Below are 21,845 nucleotides of genomic sequence, written 5' to 3'. Positions count from 1 at the left end.
AAGACCCTACTAATCCAGAATCAAATCGCCCAATATCTTTAAGATTATGGCAAAACACCTGGCCTTGCTGCTCCCTAATATTATAGGCCATTATCAGGTGGGTCAAGTGGACTGACTGGAAGTTTGTCTGACACTTCCACTTGTTGGATAACTTTTTAAGAAATGTTTCTTTATTCTACCTACACATTTTTATAGTTCATAACTGGCCGTACTGAACACGGATGTTTATGGAGGAATTGGGAACATGGCGTTACAAATAATTGCACAGTGGACAGCCATCCTGATGATTTTGATTGATTGATTCTAGAAAATAGAACCAACGCAATTAATATATAAGGAAGGAATGCATTGGATTGGCCAGGGTGGGTGTATCACTTTAATGTGTCACGAAAGTCTCTGCTTACCTCCATATGAAACCTAAAGGATGTTAGGGTACAAACCCACTTGACGTATTTGCTGCGTGAATCAGTCTTAAAAATAAGCAGGCAAAACGCAGGTTGGCTTTATACGATTGTTCTGCATTAAAATATGCAATTGCGTATTTTTGAAGCGTGAAGCTTGTTGTTAGCAAAGCATCAGTTGTTAACAGCCTGTGTGAAAAACGCATGTAGCTTCACGCTTCAAAAATACGCAATTGCGTATTTTAATGCAGAACAATCGTATAAAGCCAACCTGCGTTTTGCCTGCTTATTTTTAAGACTGATTCACGCAGTAAATACGTCAAGTGGGTTTGTACCCTTAAAGTACAATATGGGCCTAAAGACTTCTATAAATGCGGTTTTATAGAATACTATTACTTATAGTATAACTAATACTTTTTGAGGGCTGCATATAAAGTCAATTTTTGGACATTTTAGTTGACATCATGTTATATAGGTTACATAGGCTTAACCATAGCTGTAGCAGACACGGAGTCAAGAGGCCCAGCACAATTGCAAGAATTTAGTACTTTTTTTTGTAGTAAATAAGTTGGTGGCTTTCTGCTATCCACCATTACTATGTGTATAAATGTAGAGAGAAAAAAATCTGAGCACTCACCGATGATGGCATCTTAGGTGGATTTATTCACATAACATCACGCTCCTGCACCCATGTCATCTATCCCTCCCAGTGATGTTATGTGAATAAATCCACCTAAGACGCCCACCATCGGTGAGTATTCGGATTTTTTCTCTCTTTACGTTATTGCACGTTATTGTCCCTCCACCCAGGTCCTAGTCAGTGTGGTTATATTGGCTGGATCATATTATTGCAGTGTGCAGTACAGTGTAGCTTTATGTTCAGTGCAGGCTTCTGTCTCTACCTAGTTCTCATTACTATGTGTATTCTCCGATATATGATGCATACCTTTAGTTATTGCTACTTATATACTGCTGTTTCAGTTTCCTGTCAATAGATGGTAAGGTAGGGCCCTAGTTCTAGGTATGTCACCGCTTAGGTATATGTTTTATTTTTAATATTTTACTTTTTTTTTATTATCATGCTCCAATATTAGGGAAGTTATTGCACCTCTCTGTAGCTACCACAGCATATAAGGACAATGCCTGACTACTGGTTATATCAGGCTGATTATTTGCAGTGTTTCTGCTGCTACAAATGAAATAGGAGGGCTAACATAGAAGTTCTTTTTTATCTGACTTAAACAACTGTCCCTAATCTTTACTCATGTCCCTCAGTTAGAGCGAAGGAGGTAACTGCGATCAGGAGGGTGGGGGAAAAAGAGGGTGGGGGAAAAAGAGGGTGGGGAGAGGATGCCACTGTCTCAAGGTTGTGGTTTAGCAGCAGCAAGTGTGGATATACAGGGTAGGACTATGTACAGAGGCCACTTCCAGCGATATGACAGGATGGGGACTGGGAGGTAAGCAAAGGAAAAGCATAAATATCAGGGAGTACATGCAAAAAAAGAGTCCAAGAAATGCGAGGCTAAGAAATGTTAATTGCTTGGGAGAAAATTAGTTTTTTAGACAGCAGTCATTGAAACAAGTATGAAAAAGTAGAGAACAAACTGCTAGGGACAGGACAGGAGAACTTCAATTGTTAATCTACGAAGAGACATTTGTATAGACAATGTAGATCCTCTACAGAGGGATCCTCTTTATGTGAAGACACTCTATAATTACCTGTTAAAGGGTCCAAAGACTAAATTCTACATTGCACATTATATAGGATCAGATCATCTGCACAACAGGTAAGACCAAATAGATTTAAAGTTTGAAAACCATTATGGGTTTATAAGCCGGAGGTGGAATTGACATTGAAAGAGTTGCAGCTAACATAATGGCAGACAGTAAGCTAATGCTAAAAATGTTGTGCAGTATGGGGGATTACAGACTGTGACTGAGTCAGATTATTGATCATTAGTCACATTATTTTATTTAATAGTAGGTCTAAAAGCAATTATACACAGCCACTGATTAAATAGTTACTGTGTAGTTCAGATATATTAAAAAGGACCTGTGGTCACTGTTTTTATACTGTTTTGTAACATTTGGTACCGATTTTAATGTTAGATATTTTACTATGTATAGATTTTACTATCTGGTTGATTGTCTGCATTTGTTGCTGAATAGTCAAATGGGTATGTAATTTATTTTAAAAAGGGGTATGAATGCTAGGCTCAGATGTGAGCATGATTCATAATATAATTCTACCACCCCATGCCCCCTCTGCCTTATATTCACCTCTCTCAGCCTGCTTCATGCCCCCTCAGCCTTATTTTCACCTCTCCCAGCCTGATTCATGCCCCCTCAGCCTCATATTCTCCTCTCCCAGCCTGATTCATTCCCCCTTAGCCTCATATTCACCTCTCCCAGCCTGATTCATTCCCCCTCAGCCTCATATTTACCTCTCCCAGCCTGATTAATGCCATATATGCCATATACCGCTGCGTGATTGCACGCCTTGCCTGTCCTCAGTGATGCAAATGGAGGATCGCAGACTCCAGGAGGAGTGGAACTGATCTACCAACTTAAGAAGTCCACCTATTGATCACTTTGGGTGATATGTTTTGTGAATGACATTAATGTGGAATTGTTTTACTGCTGAAAAAATCATTAAGAAGTGAATCAGAAAGTTTAACGTGATTAAGCATGCTGTTTTTTCATATTAACTGTGCTGTTGGAGACAAGAGCCTCCTTGTTACAACCGCTATAAGATCCCAGGTGCACTCGGCTAACTGTTGTTTGTTTGAAAGTGGACCTCAGCCTCAGATTCACTTCTCCCATCCTGCTTCATGCCCCCTCAGCCTCATATCAACACCCCTGGGCTGTTAAGATATATTAAAAAATTAGTCAGCATTGAATTTTCGACCTTTAAAACACATGGCATTTAATCTGACATTAACTTCGACCTTATTCCTGTCTACTCAACACCATGGAGGCCTTTTTGGACAAAGCTTTATAAGAATTATTTTCCTTGTCCTGGGTAGTAACTTTCAGGTTGAACTGGCCTGATTGTAGCTTTACTAAGTAGCTACTGTATTCCTCTTCACTGTATGTTTTCACTGTTGCATATACACATGCATACTTCTTACTCAGGTCTTCATTGTGTCACACTTTTGCTATAGAGTTATGTAATAACTGAAACATTTTTATTTCCAGTACAGAATGCACAATACTGCAGGCTCTAAGACAAATAAAGATGACCAATGTCTTAGCAGACCACATACAGAAAAGCTCATCCACATTGTATACACTGTTAGTATAAGCTTAAAGGGGTAGTGCGGCGGTAAACAATTATTGACAGAATAACACACATTACAAAGTTATACAACTTTGTAATGTATGTTATGTCTGTGAATGGCCCCCTTCCCCGTGTCCCACCACCCACACCCGTGTACCTGGAAGTGTGGTGCACTATACATACCTGTCACGTGCCGACTCGTCTCCGATCTTCAGTCAGCGATGTCGTCTTCAGCCGAATCCCTCCGAGTGTCCTGAGTGCCAGCTGCTCAGCCGCGATTGGCTGAGCATAACTGTGCTCAGCCAATCGCGGCTGAGCATCTGATGACGCTGAAGAGGGCGGCCGGCACTTAGGACGCTCTGAGGAATTCGGGCCGTCCGAAGAAAACATCGCAGACTGAAGATCGGAGACGAGTCGGCACGTGACAGGTATGTATAGCGCACCACACTTCCCGGTACACGGGTGGGGGTGGTGGGACACGGGAAAGGGGGCCATTCACAGACATAACATACATTACAAAGTTGTATTACTTTGTCATGTGTGTTATTCTGTGAATAATTGTTTACCGCCGCACTACCCCTTTAAAAGCCAGTCAAGCCAGCCATACACATTAGTTAAATGGCATCCATTTCAGAGGCCTAGCTGATTATCTAATGTGTATAATGTATAAATCAAATGTATAAAATCACATTTTTAATACACCGCAAAGACGTCAAAAGTGTGGGTCAGTCAGGTTCTGAGTGTTCCCAATCGATCAGAACTTTTGAAGTCTCTGTGACTGTCAAAGGTTTTTATAACTAAATACTGAAAGACACCATCATGTGTTTTTCAACGTCAGTGATCTAGCCAGACTTTCTACTGGGGACCAACAATCAAGCCAAGGGGGTCTCCGTTCAACGAAGCCACCGTTAAGCATGACCTGACCTGGAAAATATCCAAGCAAGGTATCCATAAACAGACAGTTGATTTGGGTGTTTGCCCATCATCAGTGTGGAACTGGATTCTGGCTAGTGGGAGCAATGCCTAGCAAGTGAGGTCAACTAAGGTCCCGGAGGTGAACCGTCATTCCTTTGAATGCACTTACTAGACTTTGCTTCCACTAGCCAGAATCCTGCTCCACACTGATGAAATGCAAATACCCCAAAACAGCTGTGGATGGATTCCTTGCTTGGGTATTTCCAAGGTCAGGCTATGTCTGACTGTGGCTTGCTGGAAGGTGGTTTCCTTGACTGGAGACCCTCCTTGGCTTGGTTGTTCCTTCCTGGTACAAGTTCTGGCTATCTCACTGATGTAGAGACACACTGATGGTGTCTCCGCAGCTTTTTTTTTTTGCATATTTGTCTTCCCAGGGGGCAATGTTCCTAGATTCACTGAAATTGAGAGATATGTAATGGTTTCTTCGCTGTGTTTTGGTTGATCTCCCTGAGGTCAAACATCATTCCTTTGAAAAGTACCCCTAAATGACAGGGTCACTTTAAGGGTATTATTTCTGGTAGTCTACAGTGGATTGCGTAATTGGGCATCTTTTACACATAATATTTAAGCATATATGGAGCTATGTAAAGTAGTTATAAAGTCTACATATATTTTCATTTTATTTAATCTAAATTGAAAAAAATAAATCAACATTCAGAGCTGATTAATTTAGAATATATATTATTTACCATCAGTTCCATCTTTCTGTTATAGGACTTCATGTCCCCACATGCCTTGCTTTGCATCCAGCAGAATTATAATGGCATATATCAGTTATATCATTGACCTTAAAGATCTCTCGTAGTGTTCACAATAGACCGACTGGACTATATACAGCACACCTGACCCAAAGATATCAGTACTCATTTGTCTATTTTACATCAAGTACGTACATATGGTTCTCTAGTTCCAGAATTTTAGAGCAGGAGTACTGCATGCCTCCTGATAAGTTTTATCTACTCTGTGCAGCCCATACAGAGGAAGAGAGGAAAGGGAAAAGGCCTTGCAGGGGAAAGTAGTTGACATAGCCAGCCTGAAGTGGAAGACTACATTTCAGAAAGCAAATATTTGAATAAGATCATGTTGTACCTATATAACACCATATAGTCATAAAGAAGTGGGCCTATTCTCAGACTGTAGGCAGGACATAGGTATGTTCACAACTAGAATAAAACAGAGAAAAAAAGGCAATGGCGCTCAGAAACCTAAACTGATCAATGCATTAGTGTAGAGAACTTGGAAATTGTGTTTCTCACTCACTTCACTATGGGGAAAGGTCGATGATTTCAGACCTTTATATACCCGTGGTAGCCGGATCACACTATGCAAGTATATAATTCAAGGTTCTTTATTTCCAAATCACTAAGGCAATGCATTTCTGTGGTCTCAATCCCACCTTTCTCAAGCCACTGGGAACTAGGGATGGTCCAAATCTGCCGAGGTCGGGTTCGTATGAACCCAAATGCTCGGCATCAGATTCCCGCTGTCTGCCCGCTCCGTGCAGCGGGTGGATACAGCGGGAGGACCGCCTGGAAAACTGGGATACAGCCTATGGCTATGGCTGTATCCCAGTCTTCCAGGCGGTCCTTCCCCTGTATCCACCCTCTCCACGGAGAGGGCAGACAGCGGGAATCATTTCCGAGGGTTCGGGTTCGTACGAACCCGACCCAAACCAGGTTCGGACCATCCCTACTGGGAACATATACCAGTTTAAACTACACTATCTTGGATCTAGGTGGAGTGGGTAGGGAGTTATTCCATACCCACATACACCAGGTGAGTCAATTTATCACTGATTTTACCCACTGGATGAGTCCCTGTCCCTTGCTGCTGTTTGTATGTTTACAACTAGGAATTGTGCAATTTTTTTGGACTAAGAATAGGTATCTTTGCATGTGGACCAACTACATTGCAGCTGCATTTTGTAATGCAGTGCTGTTATATGTTAGGTCTAGAAGCTTACATAGTGAATTCACTGCTGGCCTGAAAGTAAAGTAGTGAGTGTGTAGTGAGATTTGCATTGAATTTACCAATCAGCAGAAATACCGCTATTCACCTACCAAACATTGCTAATACATCTAAGCAAATACTGCCCAAACATGTATCTATTGTCTGTTTCCCTACACGCTATGCCCCCGCAAACCTACTTTTAATAACTCTCACGCTGTATGTTAATTCAGCTCAACAAGGCATCGGAGCGGTCCTTGTGGAAGAACTAGTCATGGTCCTTGGCCTGTACAGAGCTGTAATGACATCTCTTTAGGCAGATTCACAGTGCAGTAAATTGGTTTCATCATACAGAGACGGGCCAGTACGTGCAAAAGAAATACTGTGCTGTGATTTATGCACGGAAAGGTGTGATTACATCACTGTTCTGGCCCAGGACTATGACTAGTTTTGCCACAAGGACCACTCTGGTGCCCGGTTCAGCCAAATTAGCAAACACTAAAGGAAGTTAATAAAAGTAGGTTTGCGGGGCTTAGCGCAATACCAGTGTGATTACTGCCTTCTCCTACAGCCTATACAATGTATTTGGAATTGCCTAATTTTTTATCAGTTATGTGTGCATTATATGTGCTTAATAAAGTTTGTTATATTGTAGACAAAATGTTTTTCAATTTTTGTAGCTATATTCTCAAGATAGGCCATTGGTGTGGGTCCAATATATGGCATCCCTGCTGATCAGCTGTTTGCTGGAGCCTTATGTACAGAGAACAGAGCTAGAAGAGCTAGAAGCAGGTACCTTTTTACACTGTGTGGTGGCTGTTCTGGGTTTCTGTAGGTCAGCACCACTAAACTGAATGGGAGCTGCGCCTTTGTAACCAAGCATGGCCACTACACAATGTATGGAACTGTCTGCTCCATCTCTTTTTGCTATATATATGGTAACAATGGCTGTAACAAATACCTGATTGGTGAAGGGTGTCAGCCGTATTTTAAGAATATGCCATCAATAAGTCTTCTTATTGAAGATAAGTTTTCTTATAAATGCTTAGCTTTTCTGGGACTTTTTTGTTATGTCCTATCATCAAAATACAGAACAGAGATGGAAGTAGACAGCTCCATACAATGTGTAGTGGGCGTGCTGTGTTACTGCACCTCTCCAATTCACTTTAAAGGGGTTATGCAGTGCTACAAAAACTCAATGTAAATGCTCTTGTTTTAATATACTCCAATGTGAGTACTAGTAGCATGGAAAATTCTCCAAACATATATGTTCATTAATGCCTATTGTTCTGTTTACCCTTTTATAGATTTACAGGGAACTATCCTGCTCTCTTCTTAATTTACAGTTCTGGTACAATGTCTGGTTTCCTCAATGTAAAGCCTTGATTTGGAACGTTACATTTATAGATGGGAGAACAGTGTGCCTACAGAGTCATGGATCTTACTTGGCAAGAGATCTGCTCCCTTGCCGAATTGCAGGTTAGTGTCAGTTTATATTTATTCTCATAAAATGATCATAAAAAAAAAAACACTAGTACTTTGGAGGGTGGAGAACTTACAAGATAACCTGTCACTAGTTTTATGCTGCTTGAACAACCAACAGCATTAGGCCAGTTTCCCACGTACCCAACTGGCCTTAAGCAGGGACAGACCTACAATGATGTATGATTCAATGTGAAATGTGGTGATGGCTCACAGGAATAAGTTATTCTGGACTAATCAAATTGATTTCTTTGATTATGTCACAAAAGTGTTGGATGAAGGTGGTGCCATGGACTATCTGGACTTCAGCAAAGCCTTTGATACTGTTCCCCATAAAGAGCTCAGAGAAAATTGGACTTAATCCTTGAATAGTTCAGTGGATTTGTGGTTGGCTGAAGGATAGATATCAGAGGGTGGTCGTTACTGGTGTATATTCTGGGCTTTGTTTGTTTGCTCACGACACAAAAGTGTGCAATAGGGCTGATATTCCTGGAGGTGTCAGTAATATAGAAAATGATTTAGCTTTGCTAGATAAGTGGTCCAACATTGGAAATTAAAGTTCAATGTTTCCAAAAGTAAAATAATGCACTTGGGGAGGAGGAATCCTCTATCCAAGTATCATCGTAACATCGGCAGTTCTGTGTTGGAAAAGACTTCAGAAGAGAAGGATTTAGGGGTTGTGATTTCTGGCAGCCTTAAAATGAGTCACCAGTGCAACCAGGCAGTGGGGAAAGCAAATCTCATGCTAGGCTGTATAGCTGGAGGTATAACCAGTAGGAAGCGGGAGATTGTGATCCCACTGTATAGAGCTCTGGTGACCCCACATCTGGAATACTGCGTCTAGTTCTGGAGACCTCACCTAAAAAAGGATATTGATAAAATATAACAAGTCCAAAGACGGGCTACAAAAATGGTGGAGGGTGTGAGGCATAAACCATATCAGAAAAAACTTAAGGATTTGAATCTGTATAGTCTGGAGGAAAGAAGGGAAAGGGGGGACATGATTAAAACTTTTACGTTTGTTAAAGAACTAAATAAGGTTCAGGAGTAAAGTGTTTTTAGTAAAAAAAAAAAAAACTGAGCTCAAGAACAAGAGGACACAATGAGAGGTTAGTTGGGGGAAGATCAGAAGCAACATGAGAAAATATTACTTTACTGAAAGAGTAGTAGATACTTGAAACAAACTTCCAGCAGATGTGGTTGGTAAATCAACAATAACAGAATTTAAACTTGCCTGGGATAAACATACATTTATCCTAAGATAATAGGAAGGGAAATATTAAAAGGGCAGACTAGATGAACCCAGTGGTCTTTTTCTGCCGACAATCTTCTATGTTTCTATTCTTTTGAAACATTGCCACATTTCAGAGTAAATCATACATCATAGTAATAAGGAAGCCTGCCCATGGTTCAAGAAAACTGTGGTTTTGGCAGTATAAAAAATTTAATGAATGTAAGCCGCATGCACATGCCCATGAAATTTATCAGGATTTCCGTATATATTTTGGGACCCATAGGCTTCTATGAGACATGGACACCCTTCAGTTTTTTCCTGCTTTGGAAATTATAGAGCCTGTCCTATTTTTGTCCAAAATTCTGGTGCGGATCACCCCATAGAAGCCTATAGGAGCATCCCGAATTCCAGACAGCTCTGGGCAAGTGTTGCCAGGCCCAGGAGTGTATACAGTTAAATGCAGCACTCTGATTGACAGGGCAAGGAGCCGAAGGCTCCCGCAAAACTGTGGCACATGAGCAATGACAGTCTTTAAAAAAAATGAAGATTTCCTAAACCGTAAAACCTGACATGGACATGTGCATTAGGCCTCAGAAAACAGCCAATCACTGATCACAACATTGCCTTCCCCAGTCAGTGAACATAGCAACTTTTTATGTTTTTTTGTAGCTTAGAGTATAGCCACACAATGGAGAAATGCTACTGTAAACTCAGCAGATTATTGAGCAAAAAACAGGCAGGTCAATGGCAGCATAATATTACCAGCAATTCCAGCAACATCACAAGGCCATCGGCTGTTGTATGCTGGTGTGCCTTCACAGCTTAGAACATACAAAATGACACAGCCCCTTCATGCAGGTGCAAATATGACATTTTTATTGGCGTTTTCTCTCCTTTTTTATTACAGCCTAAGTTTGTTTTTTTATTGACTCTTAGTAATAATCACACGTCATTCTCATTGGACAGCATCATAAAGACGTGTGAAGCCATTTTGAAAGAAATTTGAAAGAATTTGCAAAATAGCTCCTTACACCACTTTGGGAAGGTGGCTTTCTCTTTAAGTCAGTGTTTTCTGCCAACTAGGAGTCTTAAGGCCCAATTACAAAAAGCTATTATAGGCCGTATTTGGCGAATTATCAACCATTACGACAGATAATCGCTTTGTGTAATGGAAACCAACGATAAGCTGACATGAACAAAGTTGGCTGATCGTTGTCTGTCGTCTTTCTACATGTTAAGGCTGGGTTCACACTATGTATATTTGAGGCTGTATTTGTGAGGCTGTATAGCAACCAAAACCAGGAGTGGATTGAAAACACAGAAAGGCTCTGTTCACATAATGTTGTAATTGAGTGGATGGCCATCATTTAATGGCAAATATTTGCTGTTATTTTAAAACAACGGCTGTGGTATTGAAATAATGGCCGTTATTTACTGTTATATGGCGGCCATCCACTCAATTTCAACATTGTGTGAACAGATCCTTTCTGTGTTTTCAATCCACTCCTGGTTTTGGTTGCTATGAGGACCTGACATGAGGACCAAATACAGCCTCAAATATACATAGTGTGAACCCAGCCTAAAAGTCAAACGACAACTATGGCAACGATCTGCTGCCATCACTCCCTGTAATAGGAGCAGTGGCAGCAGACCGCAGCTATCTCTAAAGATCGTCCGGATGCTTTGATGATGGAGAATTATTATTATAAAAGGTTTATGATTGTGAATGGATTGTGCAGAATCTAAGCTTGTGGATTGTACAGAGAACCTCACATAGAGTAGGGGGAGTGATAGTATCACTTCAAAGGGAATGCCTTCTTCCCAAGGTGGTATGAAAAAGCTGTTCTGCATATCCTTTCTTTCACACATGTAAGCACTGCACTGGGGTTGTCCAGTGACACAAAATTATTTTTTATTAACTCAGGATGGAATAAGTTATACTCACCTATATGATTCACCACATATGCCAACAGGGTCTACTCTAATCAGCAATTCATGCTTTTTTTACAATCCACAGCAAATTGCTGCCATATTTCTAACAAAATGTTACTAAAACTAATTCATATTATCAATTAATAATCACCGATGTTTAATGTCTTTTTTTGTTCAGGGCCTGGATGTACACCCAGATTCCACATATAATGTTGAGAGTGGATATCAAGCACCAATGATGCCTATGCCAGGTTGCAGTTTTGGAGGTTTCCCAAAAGATGCCATTTTACCAACGTCAAACAATAATATGCCAATCTGCAATCGATCTTACATAGACTGTCAAGCACAGAATGCAGCAACCATCTCTATGACTTCTGGATATAGTACAACATCATACACTGGAATGTTAATCTCATCAAGTATTTCTCAGATGGGGGCAATAAATCACTATCCATCAAAGCACATGCCACCTAGTGCCATGAGTGCCACAGGAGATCAGGTCATCATGCCTGAACCATATCTGGGCAATGTTAATTCTCTAAACTTTCCCACCAAAAACCATGAGGATTTTGAATCTGATTCAGGTTTGTCTTTAAATTTTAGCGATGGGGAATCGATAGAAATAGAGAATATAGATAGCCACAGGCTTAGCTCAGAATACATGGAAATAATTCCACATCATGCCTACCCAAACCAATATCCTTTGGCACAAAACGCCACACAACCTGTTATGGAAAACATGTGTGAAACTCAGACTTACTACGCATCACAGGCTCAAGACCTTGTCTGCAGTAGGGATGAGCGAAGGGCAGTCGCAATGCAGATCCCATTCCCCACAGACAGGATAGTCAATCTTCCTGTAGAGGATTTTAATGAACTTCTGTCTCGCTATACATTGACTGAATCTCAGCTGGCATTGGTCAGGGACATCCGCAGACGTGGCAAGAATAAAGTAGCTGCCCAGAACTGCCGCAAGCGCAAGATGGAGAACATTGCCATCTTGGAAAAAGAAATTGGGCATCTCAGGTTAGAACGTGAAGGATTACGTAGGGAACGAAAGGAGGTGGAAAGTATCATTTATGAACTAAAAAACAACATGAAGGTACTTCAGCAAGAAGTCTATAGTATTTTAAAAAACCAGAACAGCCATCACTATCCTGAAGACATTTTTCTCCATCAGACATCAAATAGTAATGTTGCTTTCTCGTTGGAATAGAACGGATCGTTCATTATCAAATGAAAGGATAGCAGAAACATACTTTGTAATATTATTTCTGCATGTCATTGAATTAAGCTTAAGGTACATTAGTTTTAAGACAGAATACTTTACAGTATTGTCAAGTATAGGCTCAAGCCTTGCAAAGTTCAACTATCATCAGACAATATAATTGTTAAATCACACCGTGCCTTGACATTATGGATAACCTCAGTCTAAAAGCCAGAGTAGATACTCTAAAAATATGCACTTTCCAGAATTCCCCTGCTGGATCATTAATCTTTGTAGTAAAAAAGTGACTGTACATATGGACACAGAAGTGGGAGCCCATGGAAGAACATGTTTTATATGAACAATTTAATGACATTTACATATAAAAAAGATTAAAAGTTTAGTTACGTTGTGTGTAAAACATAACCACTTCTTCTGAAGATCTTCTCAGGTCACCTTGAAAATCGAATAACGGAAATGGCTTGTGAGGAATACATGCAATCCACAGGCACAGTAATGATTTCATACACTGGGGAGGAGTTCGATGACGAAAGAAAAAAATGTTTACAGGATGAGCTACTCTTAACATTATCAGTGACAAAATTATGAAATACATTTGCCGAAAATGTTTTACATACACTGAATATTATCATTCCTAAGAATACTCATTCAGCCGATAATTTTCCCATGTAAGGGTATGTGTACACTACAAAATCCGCATGGATAACTTTCAGCGGATTCTGCCGCTCGCCCCTCTGCCCTCCCGCTTGTCCTATAGACCCCATTCTATACTTTGGGACAGGTGGAACTTTAAGCGGGAGCAAGCATGGAATCTGCTGGAAGTTATCCGCACGGATTCCGTAGTGTGCACATGCCCTAAAAAGGCCAACAAAGGAGCGAGCAAACACAGATGCAACAAAGGAGCGAGGCCATAAAATCAAACACAGATCTCAGTGATCAGCACTCATTTGTGGCTGTACGTGGCCACATGTTGGCCTGCTTAAAAGAACCCTTAGTGCAGATTTATCAAGGTGTCAGACAAATGGTGGCCAATCATAGTTTAAATTGTGTTAGAATTCTGGGGCATTTGCACTTCTGGGTCAAAGTGTATGTATTAGTTAAGTGCAATATAAAATTCCAGTGAAGCAGACTTTAGGTTCCATGATGTTCAGAGTTTAGTACATGTGAACAGTGGGTAGTTCCACTTTTGTGAACCTAATAAAGATAAAGATAAAATGTCATGACAAGCTACATCTAAGGCAGTGTTTCTCAACTCCAGTCCTCAAGACCCACCAACAGGTCATGTTTTGCAGGTATCCCATACAACGAACAGCTATGGAAGTTACTGGTGCACTGACTATAATTATATCACCTGAGAAATCCTCAAAACATGACCTGTTGGTGGGTCTTGAGGACTGGTGTTAAAGGGGTTATCCAGCGTTACAAAAACATGGCCACTCTCCCTCTACTGTTGTCTCCAGTTTGGGTGAGGTTTTGAAACTCAGTTCCATTGAAGTAAATGGAGCTTAATTGCAAACTGCACCTGAACTGGAGACAACAGTAGGGGAAAAGTAGCCATGTTTTTGTAGCGCTGGATAACCCCTTTAAGAAACACTGATCTAAGGTCTAATGGTAAACTCTAAACTTAATCAATGTCACCAAACTGGCTTTTGTTTATTGGAAAGCTAAGAAAAAAAAAAAAAGATTTTATGGACCATATTTGACCCTTGAATGTGAGTATTCACTTATAGTCTTGAATGCTTCCTCCCTGCCTCAAGTGTTCTCTTGTAATGTTTTATCTGTTGATCCTCACCTAGGCTAGTTTCACACACACCAGTTTTTTGTGCCAAAGTGATGTGGGTTAAAAAGGAATGGAGAATATAAAGCAAGGACTTATACTTCTGCTTCTTACTGGATCCACTTCTGTCCTTGGCTCAAAAACTGCAGTGCCAGTTGAAAAAAAAAATGCTGTAAAACTATCCTCATAACAATCCGAGTTAGGAATCTACTTGGAGTGTGTATGCTATAAAATCATTGTGTAAAATTGTAATTTAAAGGAAATTCTTTCCGATAAAAACACGAACTTACTTCTGCAAATAAAACAATCTTCCGAAGGTTGAAAGCTTTGTTTTGTATGTGAAACTTATTTTTGTATGTTAAAGGAGAAATCGGGAGATTTTTTTGTTTCTTTTAGATCCAGCAGCAGGGGCTGGGGGGGAGGGGGTTATAATAGGGAACTACTACTTACCTTTCCCTGTGTCTGCGAATTGCCATGCCAGAAGGTCTGGGACCCTGATGGGAAGCCATTTTCCCCCAGGTTGTGATGACGTCATGACTTGGGGGAAAATGCTGTCAGCAGCAAAGCAGATAGTGGTGGGGTCCCAGGGCCAGCCAGATGGCGGATCGCTGGAATGGAAGAGGCAAGTTAATGCTGTTTGTTGTCTTCCCCCATACCCTGCTATTCCCCAAGGCTGGACTTCTCTTTTAAATGGGAACCCCAGTGATCCCACACAAAAAAAAAAATGCACAAAAAGCATATAGATTCACTCACTCTTTTGACACATTTCCCACTTGTATACGCTGCTCCAACCCAGATTAAAACTTTTACAAATGATCCCAGTTTTACCTCATGGCACCCAGCTGAGAAACTACATTTTCCAGCATGCATTGCACCTCAGAGCCACCTGCTACATGTCCGCATTACAGATCACATGCATTTGGTCTTAGACGGGTAGGAGAGACAGAGTGGACCAGGAAGTATTTTCTGCAGCTTCAGGATGTGCTGCAGACGAAAGGCCCAATTCATGTAATAGAAACCTATCACAAGCGAGCCTAGATTATGTGTGGGGATTGAACAGGGTTAAATTCTTTCTTAGGGTGCCTTCACACGTACCATATCGCTGCGTATTTATCGCACCGAACTCGCACAAAAGTTGACTTCCTTAAAAAAAATCGCACCAAACACACAGTGAGAATACACATACATTGACTTGATAGCAATCAGTATCACTGCGGATTTAGGTGCGAGCGATACGGTACCCCTTTAAGCCTGGCCCATTCAGCACTGCAAAATATTACAGTATAAAAGCAAACATTCAACATCTCACAATAATGTAATCATTTCATGTTGCTTTGCAGAGAGCTGGAATACAAATTATTTAAAGGGGTTATCAAGCGTTAAAAAAACACGGCCACTATCTTCCAGAGACAGCACGACTCTTGTCTCCAGTTCAGATGTGGTTTGCAATTAAGCTCTATTCTCTTTAATGAAACAGCTGTTAAACCCCACCCAAACTGGAAAGAAGAGAGGCGCTGTTTCTGGAAGAAAGTGGCCATATTTTTATTATTTATTTATTTAAAGGGGTTATTCAGCGCTACAAAAACATGGCCACTTTTCCCCCTCTCTTGTCTCCAGATTGGGTGTGGTTTCAAGCTCTGTTACATTGAAGTAAATGGAGCTTAACCCCTTCGGGACCAGGCTAATTTTCGTTTTTGCGTTTTCTTTTTGCGTTTTCGTTTTTTCCTCTTTGTGCTTAAAAGGCCATAGCACTTGCATTTTTCCACCTAGAAACCCACATGAACCCTTATTTTTTGCGTCACTAAGTGTACTTTGCAATGACAGGCAGAATTTTTGCATAAAGTATACTACGAAACCAGAAAAAAATTAAAAGTGTGGTGAAATTGAAAAAAAAAACACATTTCTTTTATTTGGGGGGAATGTGTTTTTACGCCATTCGCCCTGGGGTAAAACTGACTTGTTATGCATGTTCCTCAAGTTGTTATGATTAAAACGATATGTAACATGTATAACTTATATTATATCTGATGGCCTGTAAAAAATTCAAACCATTGTTAACAAATATACGTTCCTTAAAATCGCTCTATTCCCATACTTATAACGCTTTTATCCTATGGTCTATGGGGCTGTATGAGGTGTCATTTTTTGCGCCATTATGTTTATGTAATTACCTTGATTGCGCATATACAACTTTTTGATCGCTCTTTATTAAATTTTTTCTGCATTTGATGCGACCAAAAATGCGCAATTTTGCACTTTGGGATTTTTTTTGCGCTTACGCCGTTTACCGTGCGAGATCAGTAATGTGGCTAATTAATGGTTCGGGCGATTACGCACGCGGCGATAGCAAACATGTTTATTTATTTATTTTTATTTAAAACCTGGGAAAAGGGCGGTGATTCAGACTTTTATTGGGGGGGGGCTTTTTACTAATGACAACACTTTTTTTTTTACACATATACTAGAAGCCCCCCTAGGGGACTTCTAGTATATACACTTTGATCTCTCATTGAGATCTTTGCTGTATAGATATACAGCAAAGATCAATGAGATCAGCACTCGTTTGCTTTCGGCTGCTGCAGCCGGAAACTAACGAGTGCCAAGTCGGGGACGGCGCCATCTTGGAGCGGTCCCCGGCCGGCTTCAGTAACGGAGATCGCTCCTCCGGGACAACGTCCCGGAGGAGCGATCTCCGCCACTAGGCACCAAGGAAATGCTGTATCCGGTAATCTGAACACTTACGTCCTTGTGCGGGAAAGGGTTAATTGCAAACCACACCTAAACTGGAGACAAGAGAGGGGCCATGTTTTTGTAGCGCTGGATGACCCCTTTAAAGTGGGGGCTATGTGGGAAACTGTCTAATCCTCGGCTGATCGTGTATTTAGATTGTGCTTTAAAATTTATCATCGTCCGTAGAAATGAGTGAATTTACAGTAATAAATCGTTATCTCGGTAATCTTCTTACGTGCTGCTTCTCCTCTAGTGCTGCTTCTCCTCTAGTGCCTGGCCTGGAAAAGCTGTATCCAGTTCTGGGAAACTTCTCCTAGGACTGGATCGCTTAATTACTGTAAATTCACTTATCTCTAATTGGTCACACATCCTCCTGTGTAAACTGGGGACTGAGGCCGATAACATTTAAGGCAAACTGGCAGTACAGCTATACACATATCCATGCTGTCAGTTTCCTTATTACACAGTAGTACATACTTACCATCCAAATTGCTGCTGGGATCCGGCATTCTAATATCTGGCTCTCCCCAAGCTGTTAATCATTCTGGAAGGCGCAGGGCCTAAAGACGCAGCAGCTGGACAGGAGCCAAAAAGATGAGAGCGTAAGCACGGATGGTATGTACTGCTGTGTGATATGTATATGTGTGATATGCCAGCACAGATATGTATATCTGTGCTGTCGGTTTCCATGGCTGCATGAACAATACTTGATTTGTTTGTGCAGCTCAGCCACTACATTTCTCCCACTGTATAGTTGGCGCTGAGAAATCTTCATGTGTATATGAACCTAACAGCTTCAGAAAAGAAGTGCAGATTAAGGTCAACTGTATTTCTGTTATGGACATGTTCTGTGACCTATGCTGATTTTGAGCAGTAATCATCACCTCTTGTCCCAAGCCATCTGCCTTTAGTGGAGAGGTGTTAACTAGAGTTGCGCAAACTTATAACAAGTTTGGGTTTGTCCGAATTCAAACTTTCAGCATTTACCTCTCAGTGGCTGAAGATGGATGCAACCTCAGGGCTGCCAGGTAAACATGGATACAGTTAAAGGGGTACTCCAGCGGGGGTGGCACTTTTTCGCTGGGAGCGGGGAGGAGGTGGCTGAGGGAAAAGACATCCACTCACCTCTCCGGTTCCAGAGGCAGGTCCCGCATCGCGGCGCTCCAGTTCCTGGTTCCCGGCCGCTTCCGGGTGTCTGACGCAGGCCCGAGACATGACGTTTCAGGTCTGAGCGGACTTTAAACGGATCCTGCCTCCTTCACTGAGTGGTTGAGTGGACCTGAGACGTCCCGTCTCAGGCCTGCGTCAGACACCCGAAAGCGGCTGGGAACCGGAGCGCCGCGATGCGGGACCTGCCGCTGGAAGCGGGGAGGTGAGTGGATGTCTTTTCCCTCAGCCACCTCCCCAGCAAAAAAAAAAGTGCCCCCCCCCTCTGAAGTACCCCTTTAAAGGCTATATCCACGTTTTCCAGCCAGCTGCACAAACCTTCTCCAGTCACCAGGCGTTTAATACAGAGTTGTTTAGAATGAAGTGAACCTAAACTTACTGTAAGTTCATTGACCTCTAGCAGCAGTCATTGCTAAAAGCCAAGCCAATTATTTGCTATAGAAAGTTTACACATGGTACCTTCCATTAATCAGTCTGTAGTAAAGATCAAGGGTGCCTTTACAGATTTTTGAAGCGAAAGCCAGGAATGGATTTGAAAAGGAGAAATCTCTGACTTCTCTTTATTACCTGTTCTGTGTAGTCTGTACCTAGGCTTGGCTTAAAAAAAAATAACCCTGTAAGAAATCTCTGTAAAGGCATGCTTAAAGCCACTCTGTACCCACTCTTCCCCCACCTACTTATACCTGTTTGTAGCTTATGTGAAGTCTATTCTTCTGTTATGTTTGTCCGCGCTGGTTGAGCTTTCGTTCGGCTGAAAAACAAACTTTAGTTGAGGCGATGGTGTGTCTAAGAGGCGGGGCCGAGAGCATTTGTGCCCAGGTGAAGCGCTGCCTGTGTGGTCTTAGTCTGCATCTCCCCCTCCTCTCGTTCCACCTTCACAGGACACGTTGTTGCGCCGTTGCGGGTCACACTGCGTGTCGTCCACGCCCTGTGTTAGCGATGCGCTTTCCGTCCGCATCCTGAGTCCTCTCTGAGTCCAGTGACAGACATGGGAGGCGGGGCAACCACAAGCGCATCCTTAACACAGGGCGTGGACGATGCGCAGCATGACCCGCAACGTGTCCTGTGAGGGCGGAACGAGAGGGGGAGACGCAGACCAAGACCACACATGCGGCACTTCACCTGGGCACGAACGCTCTCGGCCCCCCCTCTTTGACACACCATCGCCTCAACCAAAGTTTGTTTTTCAGCCGAATGAAAGCTCAACCAGTGTGGATAAACATAACAGAAGAATGTACTTCACATAAGCTACAAACAGGTATAACGTAGTTGGGGGGGGAGGGGGGGGTACAGAGTCGCTTTCATTTCCTGTGCACCTGAAGCGCACCAAGCTAACACCTCCTTACTGCCCCCTCCCATACCAGATCCTGCTTGGAACTAAACTTCCAAGTGTCAATCGAACAGGGAGGTGGAAACTTAGCAGTTTGGAAAAGCCTGACAAGTTCTGGAAGCACAGCTGGATATATGAAAATCATCATGTGTCTTGTCCTCACTTCTAACTGCATCAGCGGCTTGGGGCAAAAATGACAGCCGATAAATTCCCTTTAAACCCAACGGCCAACAATTTTCAACACTAGCCATAGCCATGAGCAAATATAGAGGTACAAATGAATCCAATTGCTTAGTTTGGGGGGCGTGGCCTGGACATGGCGCTGAACGGACACGTGGTGTGAGAGCTCCGTCCCGCCGCCGGCCCTTACCGCCTGTCATCTGCGTCTGACAGCCTCAGCATCGAGCCTACATGCCGGGGAAGCCCCGCCGAAGGTCCCCGCTTGTCTCCACAGCACCCCCAGGGCGCACCAGAAGCGGTATCCGGAGGTTTCTTCTTGACGCCGCAGGGCCCAGCTCCGCCGCGGACAGATCCAAGATGGCCGCCCGCAGCACTCCCACAGCTGCACGCCAGGGTCCCTCGCAAGACGCGGCAACTCCTCTTTCACAGGACTTTCCGGCCCTGTTACGTGACCAGCCGCCTCCTGATCAGCCTACCACCTCCACCCTCAGCCTGTCCGGGTCAACGGGTAAGGAGCTGCAAGCCCTGCAGTCCCATATAGCTGCAATGCCCACTAAAGCAGACATGGAGGGCTACATAGCCCGTATGGAGGCGGTCTATAAGACTGAAATCAGATCCCTAAATGATGACTTGGTCTCTCTAACTACCACGGTCCAGGCCTTGAAACATGCTACAGGGGACCTGCAGGACGAGCAGCAAACACATCGGTCCCAGCTGGATCTACATGCGCAGCAGATCCAGATGTTGTTCGACATGGCAGACGACGCCGAAAATATAAAACCGCCGGAACAATATCCGGGTAAGGGGGATCCCAGAATCAGTCAAACCCCCGAACCTCATGTCCACATTGCAGGGCCTCTTTAACCATCTTCTGGGGAAGCCCCTTGCTGCACCCCTAGAAATGGACCGTGCGCACAGGACCCTTGGGCCACCTAGCAACGACCACGCCAGACCTCGGGACATAGTGTGCAGGGTGCATTACTTTCAAGTCAAGGAGACTATTATGCCTAAAGCAAGAGATCGGGGTCCCATAGATTTTAACGGTGCTGCCGTTCAGCTGCTAACGGATCTATCCAGGACCACTCTGGCTAAAAGGAGAGCGCTCCGCCCCTTGTTGTCCCTGCTTCGAGAGCGCAACGTCCCTTATTCGTGGGGTTACCCGTTCCAGCTCCAGATTCGTCATGATGGAGGTCAGGTCCACCTTCGCACGCCATCCGACTTGCCGCATGTTCTGGAAACCCTGGACCTTCCTCGCGTGGATATCCCGGAATGGCCGTTTCAGCCCCCTCTGCCACAGGGTGCAGCACGAGCTGACCAACCGAGACCCCCGCGGGAGCGGAGGCGCGGACGCCGCTCCCCAGAAATGGTGTGATCTGATTGTTATATGGGAGCTGCCTCCTTTTGCTTAGTGGCTTGTGTGACTGACTTCCATCGCATGCCTGGGCTTTGTTCGAGACTGTGGATGCTACGGAGGGTGCAGTAGTTTAGATGGCATTGTCATAGGGGCTGAGGCGGCTTCACCCCCCCCCCTCCCCACGCCTCCCTTTCCCCCCTCCTATCCCCCCCTCTCTCCTTCCCTCTCCTTTCCCCCACCCCTGCCCTTTCTCCCCTACACTCCCTTCCTATAGGCTGTCCCATCCTTCTCCATTTTGCTTCCTCTGCCTTCCCCATGTCCCCTAGTCCCTCTAAGCTTCCCCCTCTCCCCCTACAGAAAAAGCCGTGACCCACGGAGTCTCGAGGTACAAGTCTCTGGCCTTACGGGCCCTCACTAGGGGGGAGTTTGGGTACCCTTAAAAAGGTCATGTGTTATGTCCTTCTTGACCTGGCTGAGGTTGGCCTGAACATCAGCTACTAGGCGGTGGACCCATTGTTAGCTAATGGGGGGCTGGTTCTGGGTGGTTCCCCATTGTGGCACCCTTCGGGTTGCTAAGTGTAGAGCCGCCCTTATGGTTGGTGATCGCTTCTTGCTAAGGGGCGGGGTCCTGCCCAGAGCTGGCTACTCATGCATACCGCATCCTGGCCGGCCTGCTGTTACTTTGTCTCCAGGATTGGCATGCATAATGTGCACACACTGTTTTGTTCCTATATAATGCTGCTTTTTGAAATTGGATGCCCCTGATTCGGTGGTACCCGGTTGCATAATGCTGAGGGTTACAAATGAGGTGGACTGCATACGTGGGAG

The 21,845-nt window shown here is 43.3% G+C and overlaps 1 protein-coding gene across 5 annotated transcripts; it reads left to right on the top strand.

Annotated features, from left to right (window-relative positions):
- Window positions 1-1,799: 1,799 nt before the first annotated feature.
- NFE2 (nuclear factor, erythroid 2) lies at window positions 1,800-13,906 on the top strand. 5 transcript variants are annotated; one of them, XM_069972211.1, is made up of 4 exons: window positions 1,838-1,858; window positions 7,284-7,395; window positions 7,911-8,082; window positions 11,430-13,906. In XM_069972211.1, the coding sequence occupies exons 3-4, from the start codon at window positions 8,011-8,013 to the stop codon at window positions 12,465-12,467; spliced, it is 1,110 nt and encodes a 369-aa protein (XP_069828312.1). In that variant the 5' UTR covers window positions 1,838-1,858; window positions 7,284-7,395; window positions 7,911-8,010; the 3' UTR covers window positions 12,468-13,906. The 5 variants fall into 5 exon arrangements, with proteins under 5 accessions (XP_069828310.1, XP_069828313.1, XP_069828311.1 ...); XM_069972209.1 differs by lacking the exon at window positions 7,284-7,395 and having other exon boundaries at window positions 1,800-1,858; XM_069972212.1 differs by lacking the exon at window positions 7,284-7,395 and having other exon boundaries at window positions 1,807-2,188; window positions 7,950-8,082.
- Window positions 13,907-21,845: the final 7,939 nt, after the last annotated feature.

Source organism: Dendropsophus ebraccatus, chromosome 5 (assembly GCF_027789765.1).
Source record: "Dendropsophus ebraccatus isolate aDenEbr1 chromosome 5, aDenEbr1.pat, whole genome shotgun sequence".
Classification (NCBI taxonomy): Eukaryota; Metazoa; Chordata; class Amphibia; order Anura; family Hylidae; genus Dendropsophus; species Dendropsophus ebraccatus.
The sequence above is the reverse complement of the archived record's forward strand: the minus strand, read 5'-3'. Positions and strand labels throughout refer to the sequence as shown.